At 35.3% G+C, this 23018-nt stretch overlaps 2 protein-coding genes across 5 annotated transcripts in view; one reads left to right on the forward strand and one right to left on the reverse strand.

The window, feature by feature from the left end:
* Positions 1-23018, forward strand: part of CENPP (centromere protein P) — a 154980-nt gene that overhangs the window by 65995 nt on the left and 65967 nt on the right. The gene's annotated exons all lie outside the window — the stretch shown is intronic.
* On the reverse strand, positions 819-21410 carry ASPN (asporin). 2 transcript variants are annotated; one of them, XM_062585730.1, is made up of 8 exons: positions 21137-21407; positions 14608-14866; positions 11392-11504; positions 8089-8302; positions 7415-7525; positions 4993-5086; positions 3242-3380; positions 819-2040 (listed from the first exon to the last, which is right to left on the reverse strand). In XM_062585730.1, the coding sequence occupies exons 2-8, from the start codon at positions 14840-14842 to the stop codon at positions 1843-1845; spliced, it is 1104 nt and encodes a 367-aa protein (XP_062441714.1). In that variant the 5' UTR covers positions 14843-14866; positions 21137-21407; the 3' UTR covers positions 819-1842. The 2 variants fall into 2 exon arrangements, with proteins under 2 accessions (XP_062441714.1, XP_062441715.1); XM_062585731.1 differs by lacking the exons at positions 819-2040; positions 4993-5086 and having other exon boundaries at positions 3306-3380; positions 21137-21410.

Genomic DNA, 23018 nt, shown 5'->3' on the forward strand with positions numbered 1-23018 from the left:
CACACACATCATGACGTAGCTGTGGCTACAGAGATCCATGGTATAAACTAGCCCAGCTGATGAAAAATACACTCACTAACTACTGTTTTCAGTTCCAGTCACTGCTTTTCACATGTTATTTCCTAGAAAATCCCCTCCTCAGAAACACTTTCAGAAGCTAGGTGTAGATAGTTTGGTCTTCTGCAGGGTTTCTTGTTTTGCTTTGGTTTACTTTGAAGTGTTCTTCAGAATTTGTTTGCAAAAACTATCCCTTCAGGTTTTAAGTGTGGTGAGTGAAGAGCTTGTAGAAGATTTAAGTAGTTAAGTGATCTGATCCTACAGACTTTTATAATCATAGCTATGACAGTCAGGGATGTGAACATGTATGATCTTTAAACAGCATAGCAGTGCTAGCGAAATATATATATAAAGAGCATAAATAAAATACAAAGAGTATAAAACATACAAAGAGTATAAAGAGGCCAAGCATATGAAAACTTGTTTTAGACATATTTTAGATTTGATGCTCACTTAGTGTGCTATAAGTGTACTTAGGGAGGTGGGGAAAGTTGAGAGGTTGGGGATTGCTTGATTTCTACGTACTGCTTCTCTTTGTCACTTCCTGTAGCTGCTTCAAATAAATCAATGAATTGTTAGATTTATGATTTATAATCTGCAATGTGTGGATTTGGAAAAATGAAGGATAGGGAAAAAAATTTAGAGAGAGTATGAAAGATGTTTGGATATCATTTCTAAATGTTTTGACCTATTGTGTGTTGTAGGAGAAAGATAACTTAGTCTCAATTCATTATTTTTTATTAAAAAAAAATGCACACCTATTCTTTAAATCCATTTAATTTATTTTGAATTCCAATGAAAATATACACTAAATAGATATCTAAAATATCCATTTTATACAGTACTGTCAGTAATGAGATTTCTATGTGCTAACCTACATAAGTCAGGGGAGTTGAGTTCCACCTATCTGCTGCTTGGGTTCAGCAATTTTAGGGTAGGTACTAACATTAATGAGGGATTCCTCACCCGTGTGACATCAAAAATATAAAAGAGGAAATAAAAATTAAATGAAGAACATGATTACAATTGTAATAGATATAAGAAAATGTTTGTGCTGGCCTAAAAAGAGTTTAATTACCACTTCTATTAAGCTCCAAGCATATGCTAAATCTTGAATGTTACTTTGTAATATTCAGACTGCATCAAATTACATTGATAGCAAAACATTGAAGGACATTCCCTATTTAAAGTTTTAATAATAAATATCAAAAACTTTAATTTTTTTTTATGTATTACCTAATGTGAAACCAACCTTTATCTCACTAACTAGATTATAAAAATATATTCTAGTTTAGTGAAAGAAGAAATCAAAATACAGTACCTTTTTTTGCATCTTTGCCTGTTTACTGATTATCAAAAATGGCATGAGAAATTGTCCTTGAAATCTGATAAATTGTTTGCAATTAAAAATAGAGAAAAAGACATTATGATGGAAAAAGTTATTTGATTTTTAGAATTTACTTTTAAGAAAAAATGTCAAAACTTTGTGATTTAAATAAAGAATTCAGTATCTATAATAGGAAACATCAAATACAGTTTCCAGTTCTACTTGCAGGAGTCTTTCCATGAGATATAAAGGTTTATGCTTAAATTATTCAAATATAGGCTGAACATTGTCAGATAACTCAACGGATCCTACTAATACATTGTTTCTAACTTATTATCTCTGAAACAGTAAGTACTCTGTAAACTGGTTAAATAATGTAAAATTGCCATTTCTCAGCAGATTTCAAGTATTGTAAAACTGATTTGGACAGATTCTTTTTGAGATGCCCACCTTCTGTATTACTTAAGGAAATTTGTAAGCTGCACACTGTTTCTGGCTAAAATGCAACGGAAAGTCGAAGGCTGAACCTCCCAGTACTTTACAGGATTGTTGAAGAGGCTTATGCCACTGTATAACGCTTTCTTCTTTCTTCCGCCTGTTGGACAGAAATCATTCACTCCCAGTTTTGCAATATGATTAGAATGGAGGAAGACTACCTGCAGCAATAAGAAATGGTAAAATATAATATTTAGTATGTAAATTGGAAAAATATATGCGATCATTGACATATAGATAACTGAGGATTTCTATGACAATTGATATAGACTCTAAATAATATCAGGAATTAAAACTTTATGCTAGATATTTAAAGAATGTCTACCTCCTGTCACATTCTCTCTGCTCCCACACAAAGTTTAATGTTCTGTTATTAACGTGTTCTTAGAATGATTTGACTATCGTTTTGGAATGTTCTCTTATAATCCAGGATGTATATTTTCAGTGGTTTAATAATAGTAATAGAAAGTAGTCTGTAGCAAAGTTGATATTAGGAGAGACTTGTGGGATGATTATATGAATGGATGAGTTTAATGGTGATGTAGCTTAAATTAGCAAAAAATTCCTTGTGATGTTAGAGTTTGGAATTCTGTGAATTAAGATAATGTACAGGGACAAAAGGATTCTTTTGTTAGGAGTAACTAAACTTGCATTACCTTTTAAGTTGCTATTTTTTTATATGCACACACATGCATATATTTATCAAAAGATACTCCTCGGGATGGAATTGAAATAGCAAGTGTAAAGAAGTGAAATTCAGAGGTGAAAACTTCAACCAAATAGTTGACTACTTCAACCTATCATGTGCTCTATAATCTTTGCATTTTTTCACACTTGCTCAAGCTTCCTCCTGTTCTACATCCCAGCACATATGGCATCTTATAGAACATATTTGGGGTCTAATTGCTGTTTCAGAATTCAGGGTATAGAAGTGATTGGAAAGCATTTCATTGCAGAATTGTTCTAGTTCTGTCAGATTGCTAGGTACAAATTTTAAGGTCTTAGACACTTCAATTCATCCTCATAAAATATTTTATTTGGATTTAGACTTTTCAGCATTTGAAAGGAAAATTTTCAGCTCCAGTTTGTTTAGATTTAAAAGTATCTATAATAAGCTTGTTGAAAACAAATTTTCTTGCTGTAGGATAATGTTTTCCTTTTTTTCTAGGAAGTGGTCCTGCTGTATGAACTTGCTTATTGTTTTTAAGTAAATATATGATTGCAAATTTTACTATTATGTGTTTCATGACAAAATACCTAAGTGACATTTAATTATGCTTTTTAATTATATCCCAGTCAATATGATGGTGTGAAAACAAATAACTTAACATGCCAAAGCATCTATTAAGTTTAGTATGTGACCTGCAGATATTTCAAGTCGGGTAGTCCAGGAGGAACTTTCTTCAGCTTATTTTTTTCAAGATGGATCTCGCGTACACGTGGTATATTGGCAAAACTTCCATTTTCCACATCCTTGATTTTATTGTTTCCAAGGCCTAGCCTAGAAATGATTCAAGAAATATTTCATTAAAGATGAATGGAGATTTACAACAGCATTCAAACATCCTTTTTTAAAGATTAATTACACATGGAGTGCACGTGAGAAAAAAAGAGGAATCGGAGAAGAATGATGAAGTCTTACCTTTGATAGTAAGAAAATCACTGTTGACCTAATAAATAGTTCTTCTTAGTTTCAAGTCTACTTAAAGAACGGTAGCTAGCTAGTTTTTGAGCAGTTATCCAGTTTTGCATGTAGTTTTTCTTCTTTTTGTGGCAAGGATTAAACAAATATAGTTGTAAATTATATCATACCCTTTTAACAAGTAGTGTTGCTACAAAATGTATTAATACAATAATAAAAGATTTTGTTTTAATAAATAGCCAAAAAAGCAAGTTTTGTAGAGAAGCAGTTATAAAGCAACCTTCATCAAAAACATTGTATCTTAAAAATAAGTAGGTCCACCTTCTTTCATACTTCCATATTTTCTTTAATTAGCCCTTAACTAGTTTTTTTTGCTGTAAAATTTTAACCAGTGCTGCTAGGAACATGACTTAGAAGGTGGAGGCTCAAGGCAGTTTGGAGTAGCCATTTCCACTCATCCTGCAATTTCTTCTTTCTTCCTTTCTCTTTAATTTCTTCAGAAACTGAAGTTTGTAGTTAAACATTTCAGGTTTCTACTACAAAATCCAAAATTCAGTACTGCTCAGCCATTTTTATTGAAGTACTAACTAAGCCTTAAAGAACTTCCTTCTTATGTCCTACATCTGTGATCCATTCTTCAGTACCATGCATTTTCTTTTTCTTAAACCCCATTACATTTGGAAACAGCTATCATGCTGCTTCCTTTACCAGCTACTTTGTTTTTCTTAAGCCAATTTTTAGCAGCACACTCTATCGTCTCCTGTAATCTACCATGTTTTTCAGGCATTTGTGTGCATAAGCCTCAAATTTCCTTTTTTCACTTCCTTTTTATATTTTCCTTCTAGGTAAATGTGGATTGTTTCCTTTCAATACCTTTGTCCCTTCTCTGGAATAAAGAGCTATTATGAGCTATTATGTTAAATCTTACAAATGTAGTTGCAAGAAAGATGTTCTGTTCCTAAAATGAAAGTCAGTTGTTGTTGCTGTATACCAAATCTTGTGGGGGATTTGTAAGATGAGTGACCAAGTTAAAATGCCTGGGTCAGACAGGTAACAGGCTGGAAAAAATATTAAATACTGTTGGATAATAATGAGATCACAAATGTATTTTAAGGCTCATATATTCTGAGCTTGTGAAGTGCACACAGTGCTTGTTAGTGGTGTATTACGGCTAGCGCATTATGCGATATTATATTAAAAAAAAAGAGATACATTGCACATCACTAGGACACCATGAGGTAATAATTTGATGATTACATTTTGTAATCAGATGCTGTTTTTTAAATATGCTTCTATTGAAGTTGTAGGTAAGACATGTAATAACAAAGCTAATGTTGTATACTTGGTATTTTTTAGAAGTTTGTTCTTTTTATTTACAGTGGTTCCTTCTAAAAACTTCCTACTTTCTTTTTCTCCTGACCTTTTTCAAGTAACTAGTCTCATAGGAAACATTCTGCGTAGTAATTGTTACCTTTGAAGATCTTTATACCGGTTAAAATCCTCAAGTTCGATTGTGGTGATCTTATTGTCATCTAAATGAAGTTCTAGTAGGCTGGAGGGTAGTTCTGATGTAAAACAAATACACAATGAGTAAAATTAAACCAACTTTAAAAAATATTTTTATTGGAATATTCCCAACAAAATCTTTCCTTTGTGTTTGGGATTGGGTAAAAAATCTTGGGGGATTGTCTGCAACAAATAAATGGGTATTGCGTACAAGCATGTTATTTTCTTAAATTCTTGGCAACAGCATTTGATTTAAAGTAATAACTTTTCTTTTCCAACTGCATTATGTACCGTGGTGGTTTCCTATATAATCAGAAATGTAAGTTAATGCTAAGTGTCCTTTATCTGCTATAGAAAGAAATCTTTATTTTTGCTCATCTTAATTTTTTACCTGATTTCATAAGAGTTGTTTTCTTTTATTATTGTTTTATGGCTAAACTATTTTTTTCTTTAAATGTTCTAGTTGTTTTGTACCAGCTGTTCTTCTGTAATCATGTTGTTAATATTTTTTCCTGAAATTCAGTGTAAATTACGATGCCTAATGCAAAAACGATAGAATCAGGTTCAGAGATGGTAAAAATTTTCCTGTTAGTTTGATCACTGATTGTTCTTGTTTGGAGGATTCAAGGCTGAGAGGAAACTACGATTTCTCAGAGTTTTAGTATGTGGATAGTCATGGTTGGCAAGGTGTCAAATTTTTTTAAGGTGTAAGAGGAGTTATCTAACATAAAAACCAAGCTCCCATTAGGTGAATGTTGAAGGGCAAGCAGCGATTCCTGTGGTGTTTCTGAGATTTGGCAGTTTGACTAGTAAGGTTTAAAAAAAGAAAGGCCAAGGAGGAATAATATTAAGCCTTGACCTTTCCACAGTTTAATATATTGCATTTTCCAATCTTCTACAGAGAATTTCTCAACAGAAATCAGACAAAACAGGATGACAGGCAAATGTCAATTTTTATATGCAGCTTTCTAAAGCTAACCATTGACAGTTGGAAGAAAACGATGCGAAAATGCTTATGGTGATTTTAGAAAATAGGAGTCAAAATGGATTTCAGAAGTCCAAAATTCTGCATACATTTGCTAACAGTCTTTATAATGGCTTTCGTGCACTTTTGGTTAACCGGATATTATGTGCAGTTCTTCAACAGTAGATAGACAAAATCATACTTCTGTGGAACCTGTGGCAGATGCCTGTAGATACTTATTTCCTTCCAAAGGATGTAACGGTTGTGCTGTTCCAGCTTTTAACATGTGTTTGGGCAGGATAGCTTTTGGAATCCTTTGGAATTGCTTTATGCCAGCGGACATCATGGATTTTTTTTACAGTTTACAGTTCCTCAGGGTGTTGCTTGTGTGTGAGTTACAGTATTAAGAGAGCAGACTATCCATCTGTACATTTTAGATTTAAAGTGAATTTTGTAATTTTTAAAATTCTTTTTATGGTAATATAATACTCAGAAGGGGCCTTTTAGTCTCTATTTGTGTACAATATGTTCACCATGAATTCAGTTGTTTATGTTGCCTAGTATTTGTCCCCACATATTGGAACTCATGCCTTATTTCCTGCTAGGATAATTCTTCATAAAAAAGACTAAATCTGAACAATTTTACATGTTTGTGTGTGTTGTAGATAGTCACAGGAGCTGGTATTACGATAATACTAGATAATACTAGAGGAATGTCATTTTGCATTGGTAAGTACCATTAGCAGAATTAGGTGGGTTTTTTGGTTTTGGGGTGTATGGATGTTTCTTTCTTTCTTTTTTCTTTTTTTTCTGTTCTTCCACAGAGATTCTTTTGTGTAGCTCATCTTCCTAGAAGAAGGGATTAAATTTATCTGAATGAGGCATTAATAAAAATCTTAGTCTAACATGTATTCTTCCTTTAAGTTTAAAAAATGGTATAGTATATAGTACTGCACTTCTTTCTCCCCTTTTTTATTAGCTAGTTGTTTTGAGCAGTTAGGATGTTGCAAATTGGGAGACTTGGGTTCAATAATATGTTGGCTTACAGAAGAATGCAAGCAGTGTGTTGTACTGAGCTCCTTCATGGAATTTTGTTGTTGTTATTTCTTGAGTGGAAGTCGATCATTTGTAAGGTTCGTTAGTAACTCCAACTCAACAAGTCAGTTGTCCTATATGAAGGCAGAGGGCAAGGTGGGGAGACATGGTGCAGATGTGTGTGTGCACATGCACGCCTTTGGGTTTTAAAATTGGATACTAATGGCAAAAAAAAAAATGAGGTAGACAAAATGAGTTAAGGGATGCTTTGGAGGGAATGAACAGGAAGATAAGTTTAGAAAAGAGTACTTACGAAAATTTTAATAAATATAAGTTAAAATTTTTAATACTGGTATAGATAAGATAGAAAATATAAAACAATACATACCTTTAGGAACTGAAGTTAATTTAGCTTCTGCAATTCTTATATGATAGATATTTACTCCTTCAAAAGCTCCTGGCTCTATTCCTTCATTGTTTAGAGGATTTGCGCTCATTTCTGTTGAAGAAAAAAAAAATACTTATGGAGCAGGAATTTTGTATATGTTATACTTGGTTATAAATAACTTGTTTTATTTTATTCATAATGATGGCTTCCAGTATCTTAAGAATTAATTAATGTTTATTTAACCTTACTGGTTATATTCCAAGATGATTATTTTGAAGTTGTGTAATCTCTAGGTATTTCTTACTGTATGTAACATATTTTAACCCTATCCAGCTTCATCTGGAATAGCTGACCAGTCAACATGCATGCAATCACCTCAGTAGAAATGAGAGTTGCATCTGGAATTTTATTTGTAGGGACTGCTATTAATTTGCTTTGATTATCTTTCTTAGGGATGGAAGTAACAGCTTTCAGAGAATAAAGACTGTAGAACTTGGCTTGCAGGGTTATCAGATACTTGACCTATTTTGCAGCTTCTCATAGAATTATGAAAGAGATTTTCCATAGCATGGATATCTCCGTAACAGGAAATGCCACACTGGGGAAATGTTTGAATGAAAAATACGTGAAGTATGCCGAATTTTCAATGCACATTTCTATTTAATTGGACTTACCCAAAACATGTAAAGACTTCATTCCTTTAAAAGCTTCTTTGTGGATTTTCTTCACTTTATTAGCATGAATTCTGAGTTCTGCTAAAGATTTTGGTAGATTTATTGGGATCTCAGTTAGCTGATTATGAGACAAATACAGTCGTCGTAACGTCTTTGTTGGTTGAAAGGCTTTTGGATGGATCTTGGATATTTTATTGTTGTTCAAAGCCAGTGCCTATGGGAAATGGAAAAAGTAATACAAAGAATGTATATTTATATGAGAATTTTCACAGAATGGTTGAGGTTGGCAGGGACCTCTGGAGATCATCTAGTCCAACCTCCCTGCTCAAGCAGGGTCACCTACAGCATGTTAGGGTTGCATCCAGGCGGGCCTTGAAGATCTCCAGAGAAGGAGACTCCACAACCTCTCTGGGCAACCTGCTCCAGTGCTCCGTCACTCTCACAGGGAAGAAATTCCCCCTCACGTTCAGGTGGAACTTCCTGTGCTTCAGTTTGTGCCTGTTGCCTCTTGTCCTGTCATATGGGGCAACTGAAAAGAGTTTGTCCCCGTCCCCTTGACACCCTCCCTTCAGGTACTTGTACATTTTGATCAGATCCCCCCTCAGTCTTCTCTTCCCCAGGCTGAAGAGGCCCAGCTCTCACAGCCGTTCCTCAGAGGGCAGGTGCTCCAGCCCTCTGATCATCTTCGTAGCCCCACGCTGGACTCTCTCCAGTAGCTCCATGTCTCTCTTGTACTGGGGAGTCCAGAACTGGACACAGGACTCGAGATGAGGCCTCCCCAGGGCTGAGGAGAGGGGCAGGATCACCCCCCTCGACCTCCTGGCAACAGTCTTCCCAAGGCACCCCAGGATACCATTGGCCTTCCTGGCCACAAGTTCACATTGCTGGCTCATGGTCAACTTGTCATCCACCAGCACTCCCAGGTCCTTCTCTGCAGAGCTGCTCTCCAGCTGTTCAGCCCCCAGCTTGTACTGGTGCCTAGGGTTATTTCTCCCTAGGTGCAGTTCTCTGCCCTTGCCCTTGTTGAACCTCAGGAGGTTCCTCTCCGCCCAGCTCTCCAGCCTGTGCAGGTCTCTCTGGATGGCAGCACGGCCCTCAGGTGTGTCAGCCACTCCTCCCAGCTTGGTGTCATCAGCAAACTTGCTGAGGAGGCACTCTGTCCCCTCAGCCAGGTCATTGATGAAAAATTTGAACAGGATGGGACCTAGTGCACTACTTTTGTGATTATGCATTCTAAGTGAGGATTTTGGCACATATTAAGTAATTAATTTATTAAAGTAATGTTTTATATTTTTCTACTTTGCCAAATTTTGATACAGGAGCTTATTCACTAACATCTAAATGTATCAATACACTCTTTTTTTATTAGAATAAAACTTTGTACACATTTTTTGCATTTCACTTTATCATGAAAAAACCCAAAGAATGTGCAGTATCAACTGGAAGGAGAAGAAAAAGTACTATCAGAGCAGGTGCCAATGAACTGATAAAATAAGATGTTTGTCCTCACATGTTTTGTGGAGTTGTATGAGGATTGTATTCTTTTTTGTTTTGTTTTATTCTTTAATGCAAACAAATGCCCAAAACTCAAAATTTCAACTTTTATTTCAGCATGATTATGCTGCAAAACAAAAGCTAGTTTTTAATCTGAATTTCTTAAAAGTTAATGTCTGTAAACCAGTGGCATACACACATCAATTTATATCTTATGTGCCAAAATTTTCAATTCTTGTGAATTTAAGCATCTTTCTTGACTAATCAGTGTTTTTGGACATTTTCTTGTTCTTGGTTACTATGTACTTCTATATAAAACTGATAGTGTGGTTTCAGATAACTTACATAAGTAAAGGCAGCAAGTCATGAATTAATTGAAATTATTTGGCATGTCATATCACATCTCTGCATTTCCATATCTTGATTATTCATTTTTGTTCCTCTTTCACTTCTCTGAGCTAGAGGTAAATCATTTGCTCATAGGGATTGTGGAAGAAGCAGAGCAAAACAGAATTAATCTTTTTCCCAGCCAAAAAGGGGATGGCTTATGGAAATAAACAGGAAATTCTTCTTCCTAATACAAATTGCCATCTGTGACTTTGCTAAGGAAACTACTGCTTAGCTAAACTGTTCAAAGTAAACTTTGCTTTCAATAAAAATTCTGTTAGGTTTTGCTACATGATCACAAATTAACTGATGAGAAAATCAAAACAGCTCGGAGTTTTCAGTTGTCACATAATTAAAAGGTGACTCTCATATATAATGTGGTGGTTGCTGATGTATTCCATCCATTTCAGAGCCCAGACAAGAGATGTTCAGCTGGAATTGCAAACATGCTATTGCAAACAAAGGAATTGTATGGTTCCTATTTTTTCTATTCTAGATTAACCTATAATAATTTAAAAGCGCATTCATAAACACTTCTGCATCTGGTAAACTTCTTGCAAGCCAAGTATGGTTTAAAAAAAGATTTATTTTACACTGGTTTAATGAATCTCTCCTGTCTTTTTAGTGTGGAGTAGGATGTCTCTAATTTGTTATAACTTGTGGGATGGATTTGTCATTTTTACAAGCAATTCAGTCTTTGTCAGTATTGGATCTCGAGTGCCATCTTGTGGAACTGTGCATTCGGAAGCAGATTGACTTAATCTGCCTCTCCAAACATCTGAGATTATTTCATTTCCCTTCATTATAAGAAGGGTATATTACTGTTACTATCTACCTTTATCGGTTGCAAGTGGTAATTATTTTAAAGTCTGTTTCTACGTGCACATCTGAGCATGTTAAAAATAGTAGTAAAGCACATGACATTTTCAGGAATTCAGTATTGGTCTATTTTCTGTTCAGGTCAACTGGATTTCTATCTTTACTTTCAGTAGCTTATAACTAGCATGTGTTAGTTATATGTTGGGTACTTCTGAAAATACCTCTCAGAAGAGGTATCTAGTTCTCCTGTGAGATTAGGTTCTGCGAACTATTACAGTTTGGTACATCTGGGATCCAAGCTGGCAAGCAAGGAGGACTTGCCTTGCAGCCTTTAAAATATAAGAGGTACTTTTCTGCATGCTTAAGATTGAATAGATCTTGGGGAACCTTCTGAAATGACATATGTGGTGTGTATTCTGGATGTTGTAGAAAGTATTATAGTTCGTACAGCTCAGAGAAACTTGTTGTACATCATACATGAGCAGCCAAATATACAAGCGTATACATAATCTTGGAAAGTAAAAATACCGTTTATATTTTAAAAGTATTGAAATATTTCAGATTGCTAAATAAGATTTAGAAGTCAGAAAATAACAAGCTTACGTAAAGTGATGTGAGTCCTTGGAGATCATTTTCCTTCACTTCCCTAATTTTGTTGTTTTGAAGGTCAATCATGCGAGTATCTGGTGGAATGTTACGGGGTATTGATGTCAAACCTGTTTAAATGCGTAAGATAAAAGAGAAACTTTACATATTTGTGTCCAGAGAAATTAGCTGCTAAACAGAAAAACACAATGAGATTATTGATGTCTGTGATGGGGAAGAAAATGCAAACAGCCAGAAAACAGATGTCTAAAAAGAGTACTTTTGATAGTGGAAGGATCTAATTAAGTCAGAATGTATGACAAAAATGTGAGGATAATTTCAGGAGGACTGCAGCTACTGCTGCAGACCATGAAAAGCGTGACTGGCATGCCCATTATACCCTCCTTGCGTCTGCAAAATCATAGAATCATCAGTAAGGTTGGCAGGGACCTCTGGAGATCATCTAGTCCAACCTCCCTGCTCAAGCAGGGTCACCTACAGCACGTTAGACAGGGTTGCATCCAGGCGGGCCTTGAAGATCTCCAGAGAAGGAGACCCCACAACCTCTTTGGGCAACCTGTGCCAGTGCTCCGTCACTCTCGCAGGGAAGAAATTCCCCCTCACGTTCAGGCGGAACTTCCTGTGCTTCAGTTTCTGCCCATTGCCTCTTGTCCTATCACGTGGGACAACTGAAAAGAGTTTGTCCAAAATAAGCAGCCTCAGAGCATAGTTCGATGGACAGGTACTGGTTCAGCCCCCAGAGGAAGCAGTCCTTGGAGAAGGAGGTTGGTATTTAGTTCAGTATTTAGGAACAGTGCAGCTCTGGTGACTTTGATTTCTGCTCAGTGTTTGCACGCTCCTTTCTACCGCTGCGCTGCCCTGTCGTGCTGGCGTAGTTGCTTATATAGCTATACAGAGAAATGTGAGAGAAGTGTGCTCTGCTGAGAAACGTGTTCTCAATAAAAATGGCCAAAATATGATCTTGCAGCTGCCAGAACTTGGTTTTCATTTGTGTAAGCTCTCCAGTCCAGTTCCCTGCTTTAGTCGCTGAAACACTTCAGTTCATAGAGGCCAAGGTTCTGAATCAGCGGAGAGACTAATGGGGCATAGTAACTTGCTTTTGTGGAAGTGCTGATCTAAGTATATATCAAATGGTGGTTCTGCTTTATTAACAGTTATTTCATAGTTAACAGGTTACAGTTATTTAAAGATAGATTTCATTCATAGTATTTTTCCAGGTGTGGATTTAGGTAAACCGGTTTGTAAACTGTAAACCAGATTAAAAAGAAAAACAGAGCTGATTGCCTGCAAAAGAAGTTTTTATTTCCTAGTTATAAAACTCTTTTAAAAATAGAAATTTACTTTTAAAAATTATTTTCAATTACTAATTGACATGTTAATTTTTTTTCATTTTTGATAGCATTTAAAACAAACAGTAGCTTTGAAATTTGCCTATCTGCAGGAAGTGTCCTAATAGAAAGCTATTAGCCACATTTTTCTTAGCCTAGCAGACAGCAAATGTTTTAGTTTCCTCTTTACTCTGATGAAGGACTTACGGATTTTGTTTTTGAAAAAATATATGCTATACATAGTTCTTCGTGCAAATTATTTTAGTATTGATAATTCTTAAGGCTTCCTATCCTATCTTCTATTTCAAATACAATCCATGAAATCATATTGTATTTTTAATATGTGTTAATTTTTGTGTCACTAGTATGTTAGAATTCTTAAGCAGAAATAACGAGTATTTTGTTTGCGTCAGTTCTAGAGAACCAGCGTATATAGCACAGTATTTTGTAGCATAAGAAACGCACAGGCAGCTGTTACCTAGCAGGTAACAGAGCAGCTGCTTGTTGTTCAGTGACTTGTTCATGTGTCAAAGCTGTGAATTAAGTGAATGCTTGTTTTTGTGGGAGAGAATTGAAAGTGAGGAGGGGAACTGAAGGAAGTAGGTAACAATATGGAGTAAGATGTTACTGTAGAAGAGGGATGGATGAAGATGAGGAGAAGAGTCAGGAATTGGACTAAGAAAGTCTTAAGGAGGTCTATTTGAGGAGCTGAGTGGCAGGTAAATGAACTAACAGAGGAAAGAACAACTTAACACAGTGCTGTTCAAATGGGGAGGATGAGTTAAAGAAGCAGGAGGAGTCCAGTGCCATCAACATCCTCCTATCCGAGAACAAAGAATAACAAAAGAGAGGAAGCAAGAGAGTTCAGCTGCAGACACAAGAGTGGATGAAAGCATCTTGGTTAGTGTAAGACAAAAGCTGGACTGCTGAGCCATAAAAGTCATAAATGGTCTTTTACATACTGACTCAGTGTTTCTAAGATCTGGGAAGAGGTGCCCAGGATTAAGTTTAGGAAACCTGAGAACAAATATCATAGGTGCTGAAATAGAGTGTATATGTATATACATGCTAAATCTGTGCTAGCGACAGGAGAATTATCCACTGAGTACCTTGAATTACAGAAAAACTAACGAGTGCTTGTTCAAATTGGAGCTATAGAAATATTTTAGATATTTTGACCATTAGGGACTAATATTTATTTATGACTGATACATATTAATAGCAGATTTGCTTTTGCTTAAAATGTTATGGGAGCCATGTTCAGTTGTAATAGAAATTAAGCTGAGCAAAGAGTGTGTTTCCCTTCTGTGCTCTTGCATTATAACCTTGTTGTAGTTTATTTATGGCCTCTTTTTTTCTTTTTTATCCTTTCTTGTCATTTGATTTGCTGCTTTGTAGTTGTGAATGAAGTACTTCTTTAGTCATGGTCCTTTTTGAGAGAGGGAAATAATAGCTCGGCTCATGCAGACCGGAGATGCAGCAAATTGCGGTTGTCATTTGTTTGGACCTAACTTCATGGAAGTAAAGAGAACAGCATAAAGAATTTATGCTGTTCAAACAGTTATTTGCTATGAATTCTAAATACCCTCCCAATCTTTGTTATCGTCAATAGAAGTCATCCCTAATGCAAGAAGGCTTTAACAGTTTACTCATTTTTTAAATTGTGCACATAAATTGAGAAAGCTTTTATGTTGTACCAAATGCTGGATACAGCTTAATGGCTGATGATGTTTGCCAGCCGGATTGAACTAATTTAAGCTGCTTTGGAAAATGGATAGTATAGTCATAGTATGTGTAATTTATGGAACTGCAGAATTTATCTTTTAAAAGGAAAATTTTGTGAAGAAGAATCCAGCGACAAACAAATGCACAAATTAATTCTTACCCAGATCAGAGCAGTGGACGACTCTCACATAGCACTGGCATCCAAAGGGGCATATTGGGAAAAGATCAAAAGGAATTAGTGGTATAATTGGTTCTGTGGTTGGAAATAGAGAATTATCATCATCCTCTTCCTCCATATCTTGGAGCATCATGTTCTTTAGTGTAAAATATGAAGGACCAATGAGAGGTTTCGCAGAGCACAAAGCCAAGAAAAGAAGGAGCACGTATTCTTCCATGTCTTCTTAATCAGGATAACCAGTCTTGAAGACAAAAAGTGTTAAAACCAAGAATTAGTGAATATGAAACAGCAAATAAGTGCATTGAACTACTTTACTCATTGCTACGCTCTGTGGTCCTGAACATGGTCTATTTTAAATATAAAGAATTAAGCAGAATATTAAGAATGAAGAATATTAAAAAATACTCTTCAAGTGAAATTTACTTGGCATTGATATTGGATCAAATAGCTTTTCTAGCTGAGTTTAAGAGAAAGTATCATCATTTACTTAAGACTTTGAAGAAAAGAACAATAGGATCAAGGCTTTTCATAGAGTGGAGTGTCATCTTTGTTGCCCATTTTACTGGTATTTGGAATTTAATTTATTTTATTAATTCTTAATGGAAATACATTTTTAATGAGATACATGAGCATGTGTGTATTGCTTGCATTTAGAAAAATGGGAAATAGTTAGCAATATATAAAATGTATTCACCAGGACACTCCCTAAGCACTTCTTATTCTAATTTGGAAAACAGATTGAGTTTTCAGTTGCAACAACAGCTTTCCCCATGTGTGTTCTCATTCCAGGCATTCATATTTTCCTACTGATAAAAAGTTCCCTTTGTATTTCAATAGAAGCACATTTGTATTTACTTGTATTTGACCAGGGCTTTTTTTCTCCAACAGGGATTTGAAGGTTATGCATCCATATCATTGAAAATCAATAACAGAATAAAACTCCAGAAATGAACTGCAGACCAATGCTTTTGTGTGAATATTTTTTCAATAAGTGTTTGTTTGTTTGTTTGTTTTTTAAAGCTAGTCCTGTTGTCCTGAGGTCTGTTTGTGATAACTAACATGATAACATCTAGCCCAAAGTGGCTATACTGGAATGTAATGCTATAAAAGCTATTAGCTTTCTAGATTACTTTTAACCTGAAAGTGTCTTTCTTTGTAGTCCAATGTCCTTCAGTCTGGAAGACAGAATGATGTTGGATCAATTAGGGCATCTCCAAAGCAGATAAATCCAAGTCAGGTAGCTCCTGTGGTTTTTGGCTGATGTGACTAAGAAGGATGCACACGTTATCCAGGACTTCAAAAGTAGAATTGTCTTTAGAGAAATACAAGCAACTACCTCACTGCAGCTATTCATTCGATTTCATTCTGCTTCCCTGGGTTCAAATTTTAGCAGATTTCTCTTAGTCACACCTGACTAGGAAAGTCAGGAGTCTAAATTGTGCAGTTTTGAATGACAGTATATCATGTTACTTGGGTAATGAAGATCCGTAGTTCAAAGCGCTTGAATATTTTCTACACACTCTATTTATAGTCTGAATCGATCAACTTGATTGACCACACATTCCTGTGAAACTGGACTTAAAGTAAGATAGAAGTAAGAAATTTCTCAACAATATTTTACAACTCTGTGCGAAAATCCTGTAATTCTTGAATCCATATAGGTTCTAAACACAAGTGTCTAGAACATTATGGACAGAACATGCAACAGTACAGGCAGATAAGACATTAAGTATGACCAATTGCCCGCTTTCAATTTCTGAAGTGCTCCAACCCTGAAGCTAATACAGTTTAAATTCTTCTACTGGAAGTCTTAATGTTATGGGTTGGAATTTGAGGACTCTACTTTCTCTTTTCAAAAGTTTCTTGTACTTTGTGTATGAATGATGAATGGAAACATGGTTATCAGTGTGATTTTGTGATCATCATTAGTGCTGTTTCCTGGAAACAACAGTGCATTGTCACCTCTAGGTTACAAAAAGTGTCTTTAAATTTTGTTAATAAATAATAGATGTGTTTCCATATGTGACATTTAGATCTGAAATTACTCTAGAACATGTAAGAAATATTATGAACAAAGTAGGTACCAGAAATTGGGGAACATTCTTTTAGGATCACAGGAATTCTGCTAGGCAAGACTTAAGGAATGTATGATCAAACTGACTTGTTACTTATTGGAAATCCTAGCTGCTGCTCTTTAATAGATGATTTTGGAATAGTTTTTATAAAAGGAATAATTTGTGTAACCCTGAAATGGTTCATTAGCTGGACATATCTGAATGTTTTTAATCTTTCATACAGTATGTGAAGAATTCACTGTAGTGAGAACTAATGAATTGTTAGCAAATAGAAATTGGTGAATTTATTGGTCATCTAAGACTTTTGTTTGAGCAAGACTTTGGAAATGCGGTCACAGAGGGTGACTGAAGTGCTTTTTCACATGTCAGCCCTCATTTAAAAAGAGGGGAAAAAACCTTAAAAATTCAACCCTCAAGTCTACACCGTTTCTGTCCTAAGTCCAATTCAGGAAGCACTTTTTATCTTACTGTACACTGTGCACAAACCAAGAGGAGCTGTTGTAAATGTTGTTATGCATATCCTGTTTATAAAATGCTTCTGTTTAGACTATTGTAGACTTTTTTAGGGATATACTAAACTGATGTCGATTTTTGTTTGATCACTTAAATAAATACTTGTTGGTCTATTTATAGCTGAAAGATCTCATGAAATAGCCATTTTGCCATGAATCCTTAATCACAGGAAAATAAATGCGCTAAATTGTATAGAGCTGTTGACTTGTAGAACTAAATTAAAATTCTAGGTTTTTTGTTTTTATTGCTTTTCCTTTAAGTAAGATCATTTTGGTGTTTCTTGTATGTGATTCTTAACGGTATTAGAGTGCTGTTTATTCCTTACATTGCTGCTAATGTTACTGGAGACATTTCAAGGTATGTAAAATGATAAAAACTATTACTATTAATATTCTATAAGGCTTATCCTTTCAAAAACAACAGGAAGTGACCTCTTTTCCCCAAATAGGGGTATTTCTTTCAGAAGAAGGAAGCTCTTCTGAAGTTACAGAATACTGTAACTTCTACAGTATGTTCAATTTTCTTTTTGATAATCTGTAATATAGAAATGCCGTTAATCTCTGTGCCGCATAGTGGTCTAGCTTCTGTAGAGAAAGAAAGTGTCACTGGAATAGAAGGATAGAATAAGGAAGAGCAGAGCAGAAGTCAACCCAGAGACTACTTCAAATTTTGCTTGAAGGTGTCTTTGAATATAAACAATTCTGAGAACAACATGTGAAAACTACAGTGGTTTATTTGTAGTGAATTGCAATCATGTCTGGCTGTAGACCTTCTGAATCTTTGGCCCTATCAATCTTGTATTTCACCTTCAGCAAAGTAGTTGAAAGGTCCAGTACTTTAGTCACACCGCTAGTCTGGAGAAGATGAACTTGAAGCGTTTTGGGATTCTGAGTTCTACTTGTTCTTGGCCAAGCGCTTTTGTTCAGAGGTAGGCTGGTAGGCTGGTCATCTTCCCCGGCAGCTTATGAATTAAAGTGATGGAAAGTTCTGTGCTTTATTCAGAGTAATGTTGTACGACGTATACACGTAGAAGATCAAATTTTGTAGCATATTTCATATCCCAGAACGTCTAGTTTTTTAAGTTTCTGCTGACTTTTGCATGTGATGGGCAATGGGTGCATAGTATCACAGTGCGTAAATGATCATGTTTCATATATGTTCCTGAAATGCTTCTCTGGGTTTGGCACTAGGAAGCTGTGTAATGGAAGTAGTTAAAAATCTATTTCCATATTTGCACTGGTAGCAAATGAATTGCATTTTTCATTTCAAATATTCAAAAAAATCATGATCTCAAACTGTAGGAAAGTTGAGGCTTTGACTGGATTAGAGGCTAATGTCAACTCTTGGAAAAAGAGCTTGGTAGAAGCAGTTCTGCAGAAGTAACATCATAGTATATGATTCAGTCTGTAAGTCTTGTGGGTTACATCTCTTGAAAAAAGTCCCTTTGCAGTGGAAACTTGTGTTGTACTACATTTTCAGGAAAGAGAAAAAGCCATTGCTTCATCTTCCCACTTTGTCATTAAGAAATCTTTATCTCTAATCAGCTGTATAGTAAGGGGCAGCAACCAAGTTTGACTTCAGTGTTCCATTGGCCAAAGAACCACACAGGAGGCTGTGGAGTTTATTATTATTATTATATTTTTTTTAATCACTGAGACTTTGAGTTTCCCAGTGAATAGATGTTGATAAGTCTCTACCAATGCTCTGTCTCTGCAGTTCATCTCAAAGAACTTGCACAAACTTTTTGTGTGCTTAAACTTCAAAAGCAAGAGAATTGAAAGAAAAAAAAATAAACCAAAAATCCAAATTCTAATAATCTGTCTGGAAATACTTTAATTATTTTTTCATGAGAATTTTATAAAATATTTAAATAATTGTTTCAGAATATACAGTTCAGCAATACAGCTGCTGCCACTTGAGGCTGGTTCTGCTCCCAGCCATTTGCTCAGACTCCTTACTGAGTTGTTTAACTCACTACACCACTGTAAAACCAACAAGAGCAAGAAAAAAACTCACATTCTTTCAGGGACAACAAACTGACTCAGCCTGAGCATCAGAGCCAGCACAAAGGACTGGGTGAAACAGCCAGTCCTATGAGGAAGGAAAGTAGAATGAGAGGAAAGAAGAGAGCAGGACAGCTGTTTTTGACACATGCAAATTGATAGACTGCTTTAATGAATAATAATCAGGATGGATGATTATTGCTTGGACAACGTCCACCCTTGTGCATTCTCATTTTTACAGTCCGGAACATTTAAGATGAGTTTGAGAAAGAGTGTTGTGAAGTCAGGGAGGGCTTACATAGTTCTTACATCACACTTTTTGCATAGCAATCCTCCTCTTCCTCGAGTACAAAAGCTTCTGAATAACACCTTTCAGCTGGAACACTAGCTGCCTCCAAGAGAGGTGCCTGAACGTGGAGTATAGACTTTCCACATAGAGATGCTCTACAGATGACTTTCTTTCCTCGTGTTTCTAACAATCTTAAAATCTGTGCTTATTGTTCAGGACTTACTTATCCCCAGTAATGTGGTGTTCTTTACCAAAAGTCAGAGTGCCAAATGGCATGTGGAATATACGAACTTTTTATGTTATTAATTTAGTATAATATTTGTGAATTACAACTAATTTAATACAGGTGACATTGCAGTATGTTAAAGTGACTAAGATCACTTGCACATAGCAAAAATCAAATGGGAAATCCCCCCATAAGTGCTCGATAAGTTTATGATATGAACATTCTAAACATGAATTATAAGGGGGAAAAATGCTTTTGTAGGGACAAAAGTTATTTCATTGGTATGGAACGTCTGCACTAAAAAAAGGTTTGAATTCCCTGGTGGTTACATACCAGTAGCAGAATATTGCAACATGTGTTTTTTGTTGTCTTGTAAATTACAATACTGAAAGAGTTAATAGGTAGAGTGTTAAGACCTTAGGAAGACTAAGAGTTATATTTAAAAGTCACTTCTGTTACTGGTGTAGGGAGGCAAATTTCCTACAGCATTGTTTCTGAAAAGGAAATGTTTAAATGACACACTGGTGGTCTTTACAGAGGCAGAGAAAAATCTTTGTGTTCATTAACAACACAAATCATTACAGTGTGCACAGATTTTGTCCAAAGAAAGGCAAGACCATTGCTGTTTTGAAAGCTACATTTAAAAATAGTTCTGGTTCTATTAGTCATTGTCCCACTCCATAAATAAATGGATTTATGTTTAACTCTTAGTCTACTGATTTATTTAGGTTGCTTAAGAAAACTAGGTGGAAGCTTTTTGCTCAGTAAGATGACTGAAGAAATAATTATGTTTTGAGAAACTGTATAATATTCAAGGTAGATAGTATGCTAATAAAACACATTTGTAAATTAAGTTATGTTTAGAGATTATTTAGTTTTCTTAGAAAATACTGACTTGTGTTACTGAACATGATCTATGAACATTTTTAGGTTATACTGATTTAGAAATGCGTATCTATAATTCAGTCTTTAATGTTTCGTTTTTAGTTACTCTACTCTGCCAATATCTACTTTTAAAAAACCTGTCTGACTACTTAATTATGGAAAGATGATACAAAGTTATAAATACAGGAGCAATTGTGATTGAAGGATAGATTTTCATAGGTTGAATTTACTGAGAAACAAGACCTTATTGTGTCAGTTGTTAGATGAAGCTTCTTAACAAGTTCTTTAATAGTTAAATAGCTCACTATTGCTTTTTTTTTTTCCCCCTCTCCCTTTGGAGTTCATGTGGTAAATATAGAATTATTTCAGCTATGAAGTAGATTTTAAAGTGTTCCATTAAAATTTAGTACTTCTAACTCTAAATTATCTGCCATTATTAATATGCATGATAGTGAAGGACAGCCTATTGCTTAATTCTGTATTGCTGTTTAAGTAGAATAGGTATTCAAATGCAACATACCTTGCAAGTTTGATAGTTCTTCCAGAAGCACTGTGATAATCCACCTGAGGGCTTTGTCCAGTTTATTTCATAAAAAAGAGATGCAAGGAAGTTAGGCTGAGTGCTGTGAAATGGGAAGTAGGTATGAAGAAAAATTCCACTTCAAAACTTCTTGATCCTCCTGGCACCCTGGGTGATACACGAGTAAACTGCTGCTACAGATTAGCCCATCTTAGTACTGAAGAATGATATTAAGACGACTTGTTACTACTCATATGTTTTTCATCACTGCCTGTATCACAGCCAAAACTTCTGGCTTAACTCTAGACATCTAGTGGAAGACTTTGTAAAACCTGTAGTTTAGTAATAGTTGACATCAGGCCATTGAAAGTATGAAGAAGTCCCTTTCAGTCAGTTCCTGATAGGGCATCACACTTATTAATGGTTTCAGTGACCATTATTGCTTAAAAAGTGAGGCTTCGATAAAAATCAAAAGCCATAGCCAGTGACAAGAGTAAAGCAAAAGACTGTAGTGATCAGCAAAATGAAGTTGTAAAATCAACACTTTGTTGTATAGTTTTGTATAAACACAACCACTTTTTCAGTTGATAACTATCTGGTCAGGGGAAGCATTTAAAATGTAGAATAGCTTTTCTTGGTCGATATAGTTAACTTATTTTTATTATGTTTGAAAAATACAACATATAAATTTATAACAGAGACAACATGTATAATGTTCTATGATAAAGATTGGAGCTGTGAGCTTAAAATACAGGCTATCAGAATTCAAGCCAAGTTTGTGCTGACATGTGCATCCCAACATTTAGAAATTGGGCTATTCGTTATTTACCTTAAGTAGGCTGCCTGTTTATATATACTTCAGAAATATATGATTAATTGAGCTTACTTAAAGGGAAAGGCTCATAGTCAACATAATGTCCTGTGTCTCAGTTCTACCATACATTCTGTCCATGCACGTGTGACTTCACCTGTTGGCTCATTTTCTGGCCTTGCTGTAGAAAAATAACTAGAAAAAAATTGTTTTTTAAAAATCTCCATGTAATTTAGTGTTACTTGTAAAATGACAGTTCAAGTAGAATATTTGTTATTTTGTCTACTGTTATTTGCTTAAGGAAGAAAAAGATACTATTCCTAAAATGAAAATGTTGGTGCCATCATACCAAACAAGATAAGGCTTGTGTTACCTACTGCATTGTTCTTCCGTGTGTGTTCCAGTTTTAGTAGAATAGATGAATGCTGATAAACATTCTCCCTATCACTTTTTACCAAAGGATGAAATTACAGTTTCAAGAGCATCACGTTCCCACGTAAAAATTTGAGAGGTGATCTTAAACTTTTCTGAAATCTCAAATTGCATGTACCTGCGTTCTGTTGCCTGTGCTTAGAAGCCAAAGCTTCCTAAGCAAACGCTCCTCTGTATTTTGAATGGATTGGTTTGGATGCCTTTACTTCAGCAAATTTGTGTCAAATTGCTGTTTAAAAACCTCCAGTGTTTTCTTGGCTCTTGAAGAGAAGAGAGAGGGGCCTGAGGGTTGGGAGGTAAATGTATTGGATTCTCGTTTTTCACTTCTCCTTTCCATCAGTAGCGATTTCAGCTGATCCTATTTTTTCAGCAATTTTGAATTTTTAAAAATTATTTTTCTATTTTGAGCTGACTCTGGTAATAGAAACACATTCTTGTGTATATCAGATTTGTCAGACCTATGCTACATATTAAATCTGACATGCATTCCAGGTACTATTTCAATAGTACCTGGAAAAATGTGACCATCTTCTCTCATAATGGATTATCTGTGTGTTTTGTACAATCTATTGTGTCAATGCAATAGAAATATTGCTTCCATTGAAATGCTGTTCTTATAGTGAAACTGTTTATATCTTT

The sequence above is a fragment of the Rhea pennata genome, chromosome 12 (genome assembly GCF_028389875.1).
Source record: "Rhea pennata isolate bPtePen1 chromosome 12, bPtePen1.pri, whole genome shotgun sequence".
Taxonomy (NCBI): domain Eukaryota; kingdom Metazoa; phylum Chordata; class Aves; order Rheiformes; family Rheidae; genus Rhea; species Rhea pennata.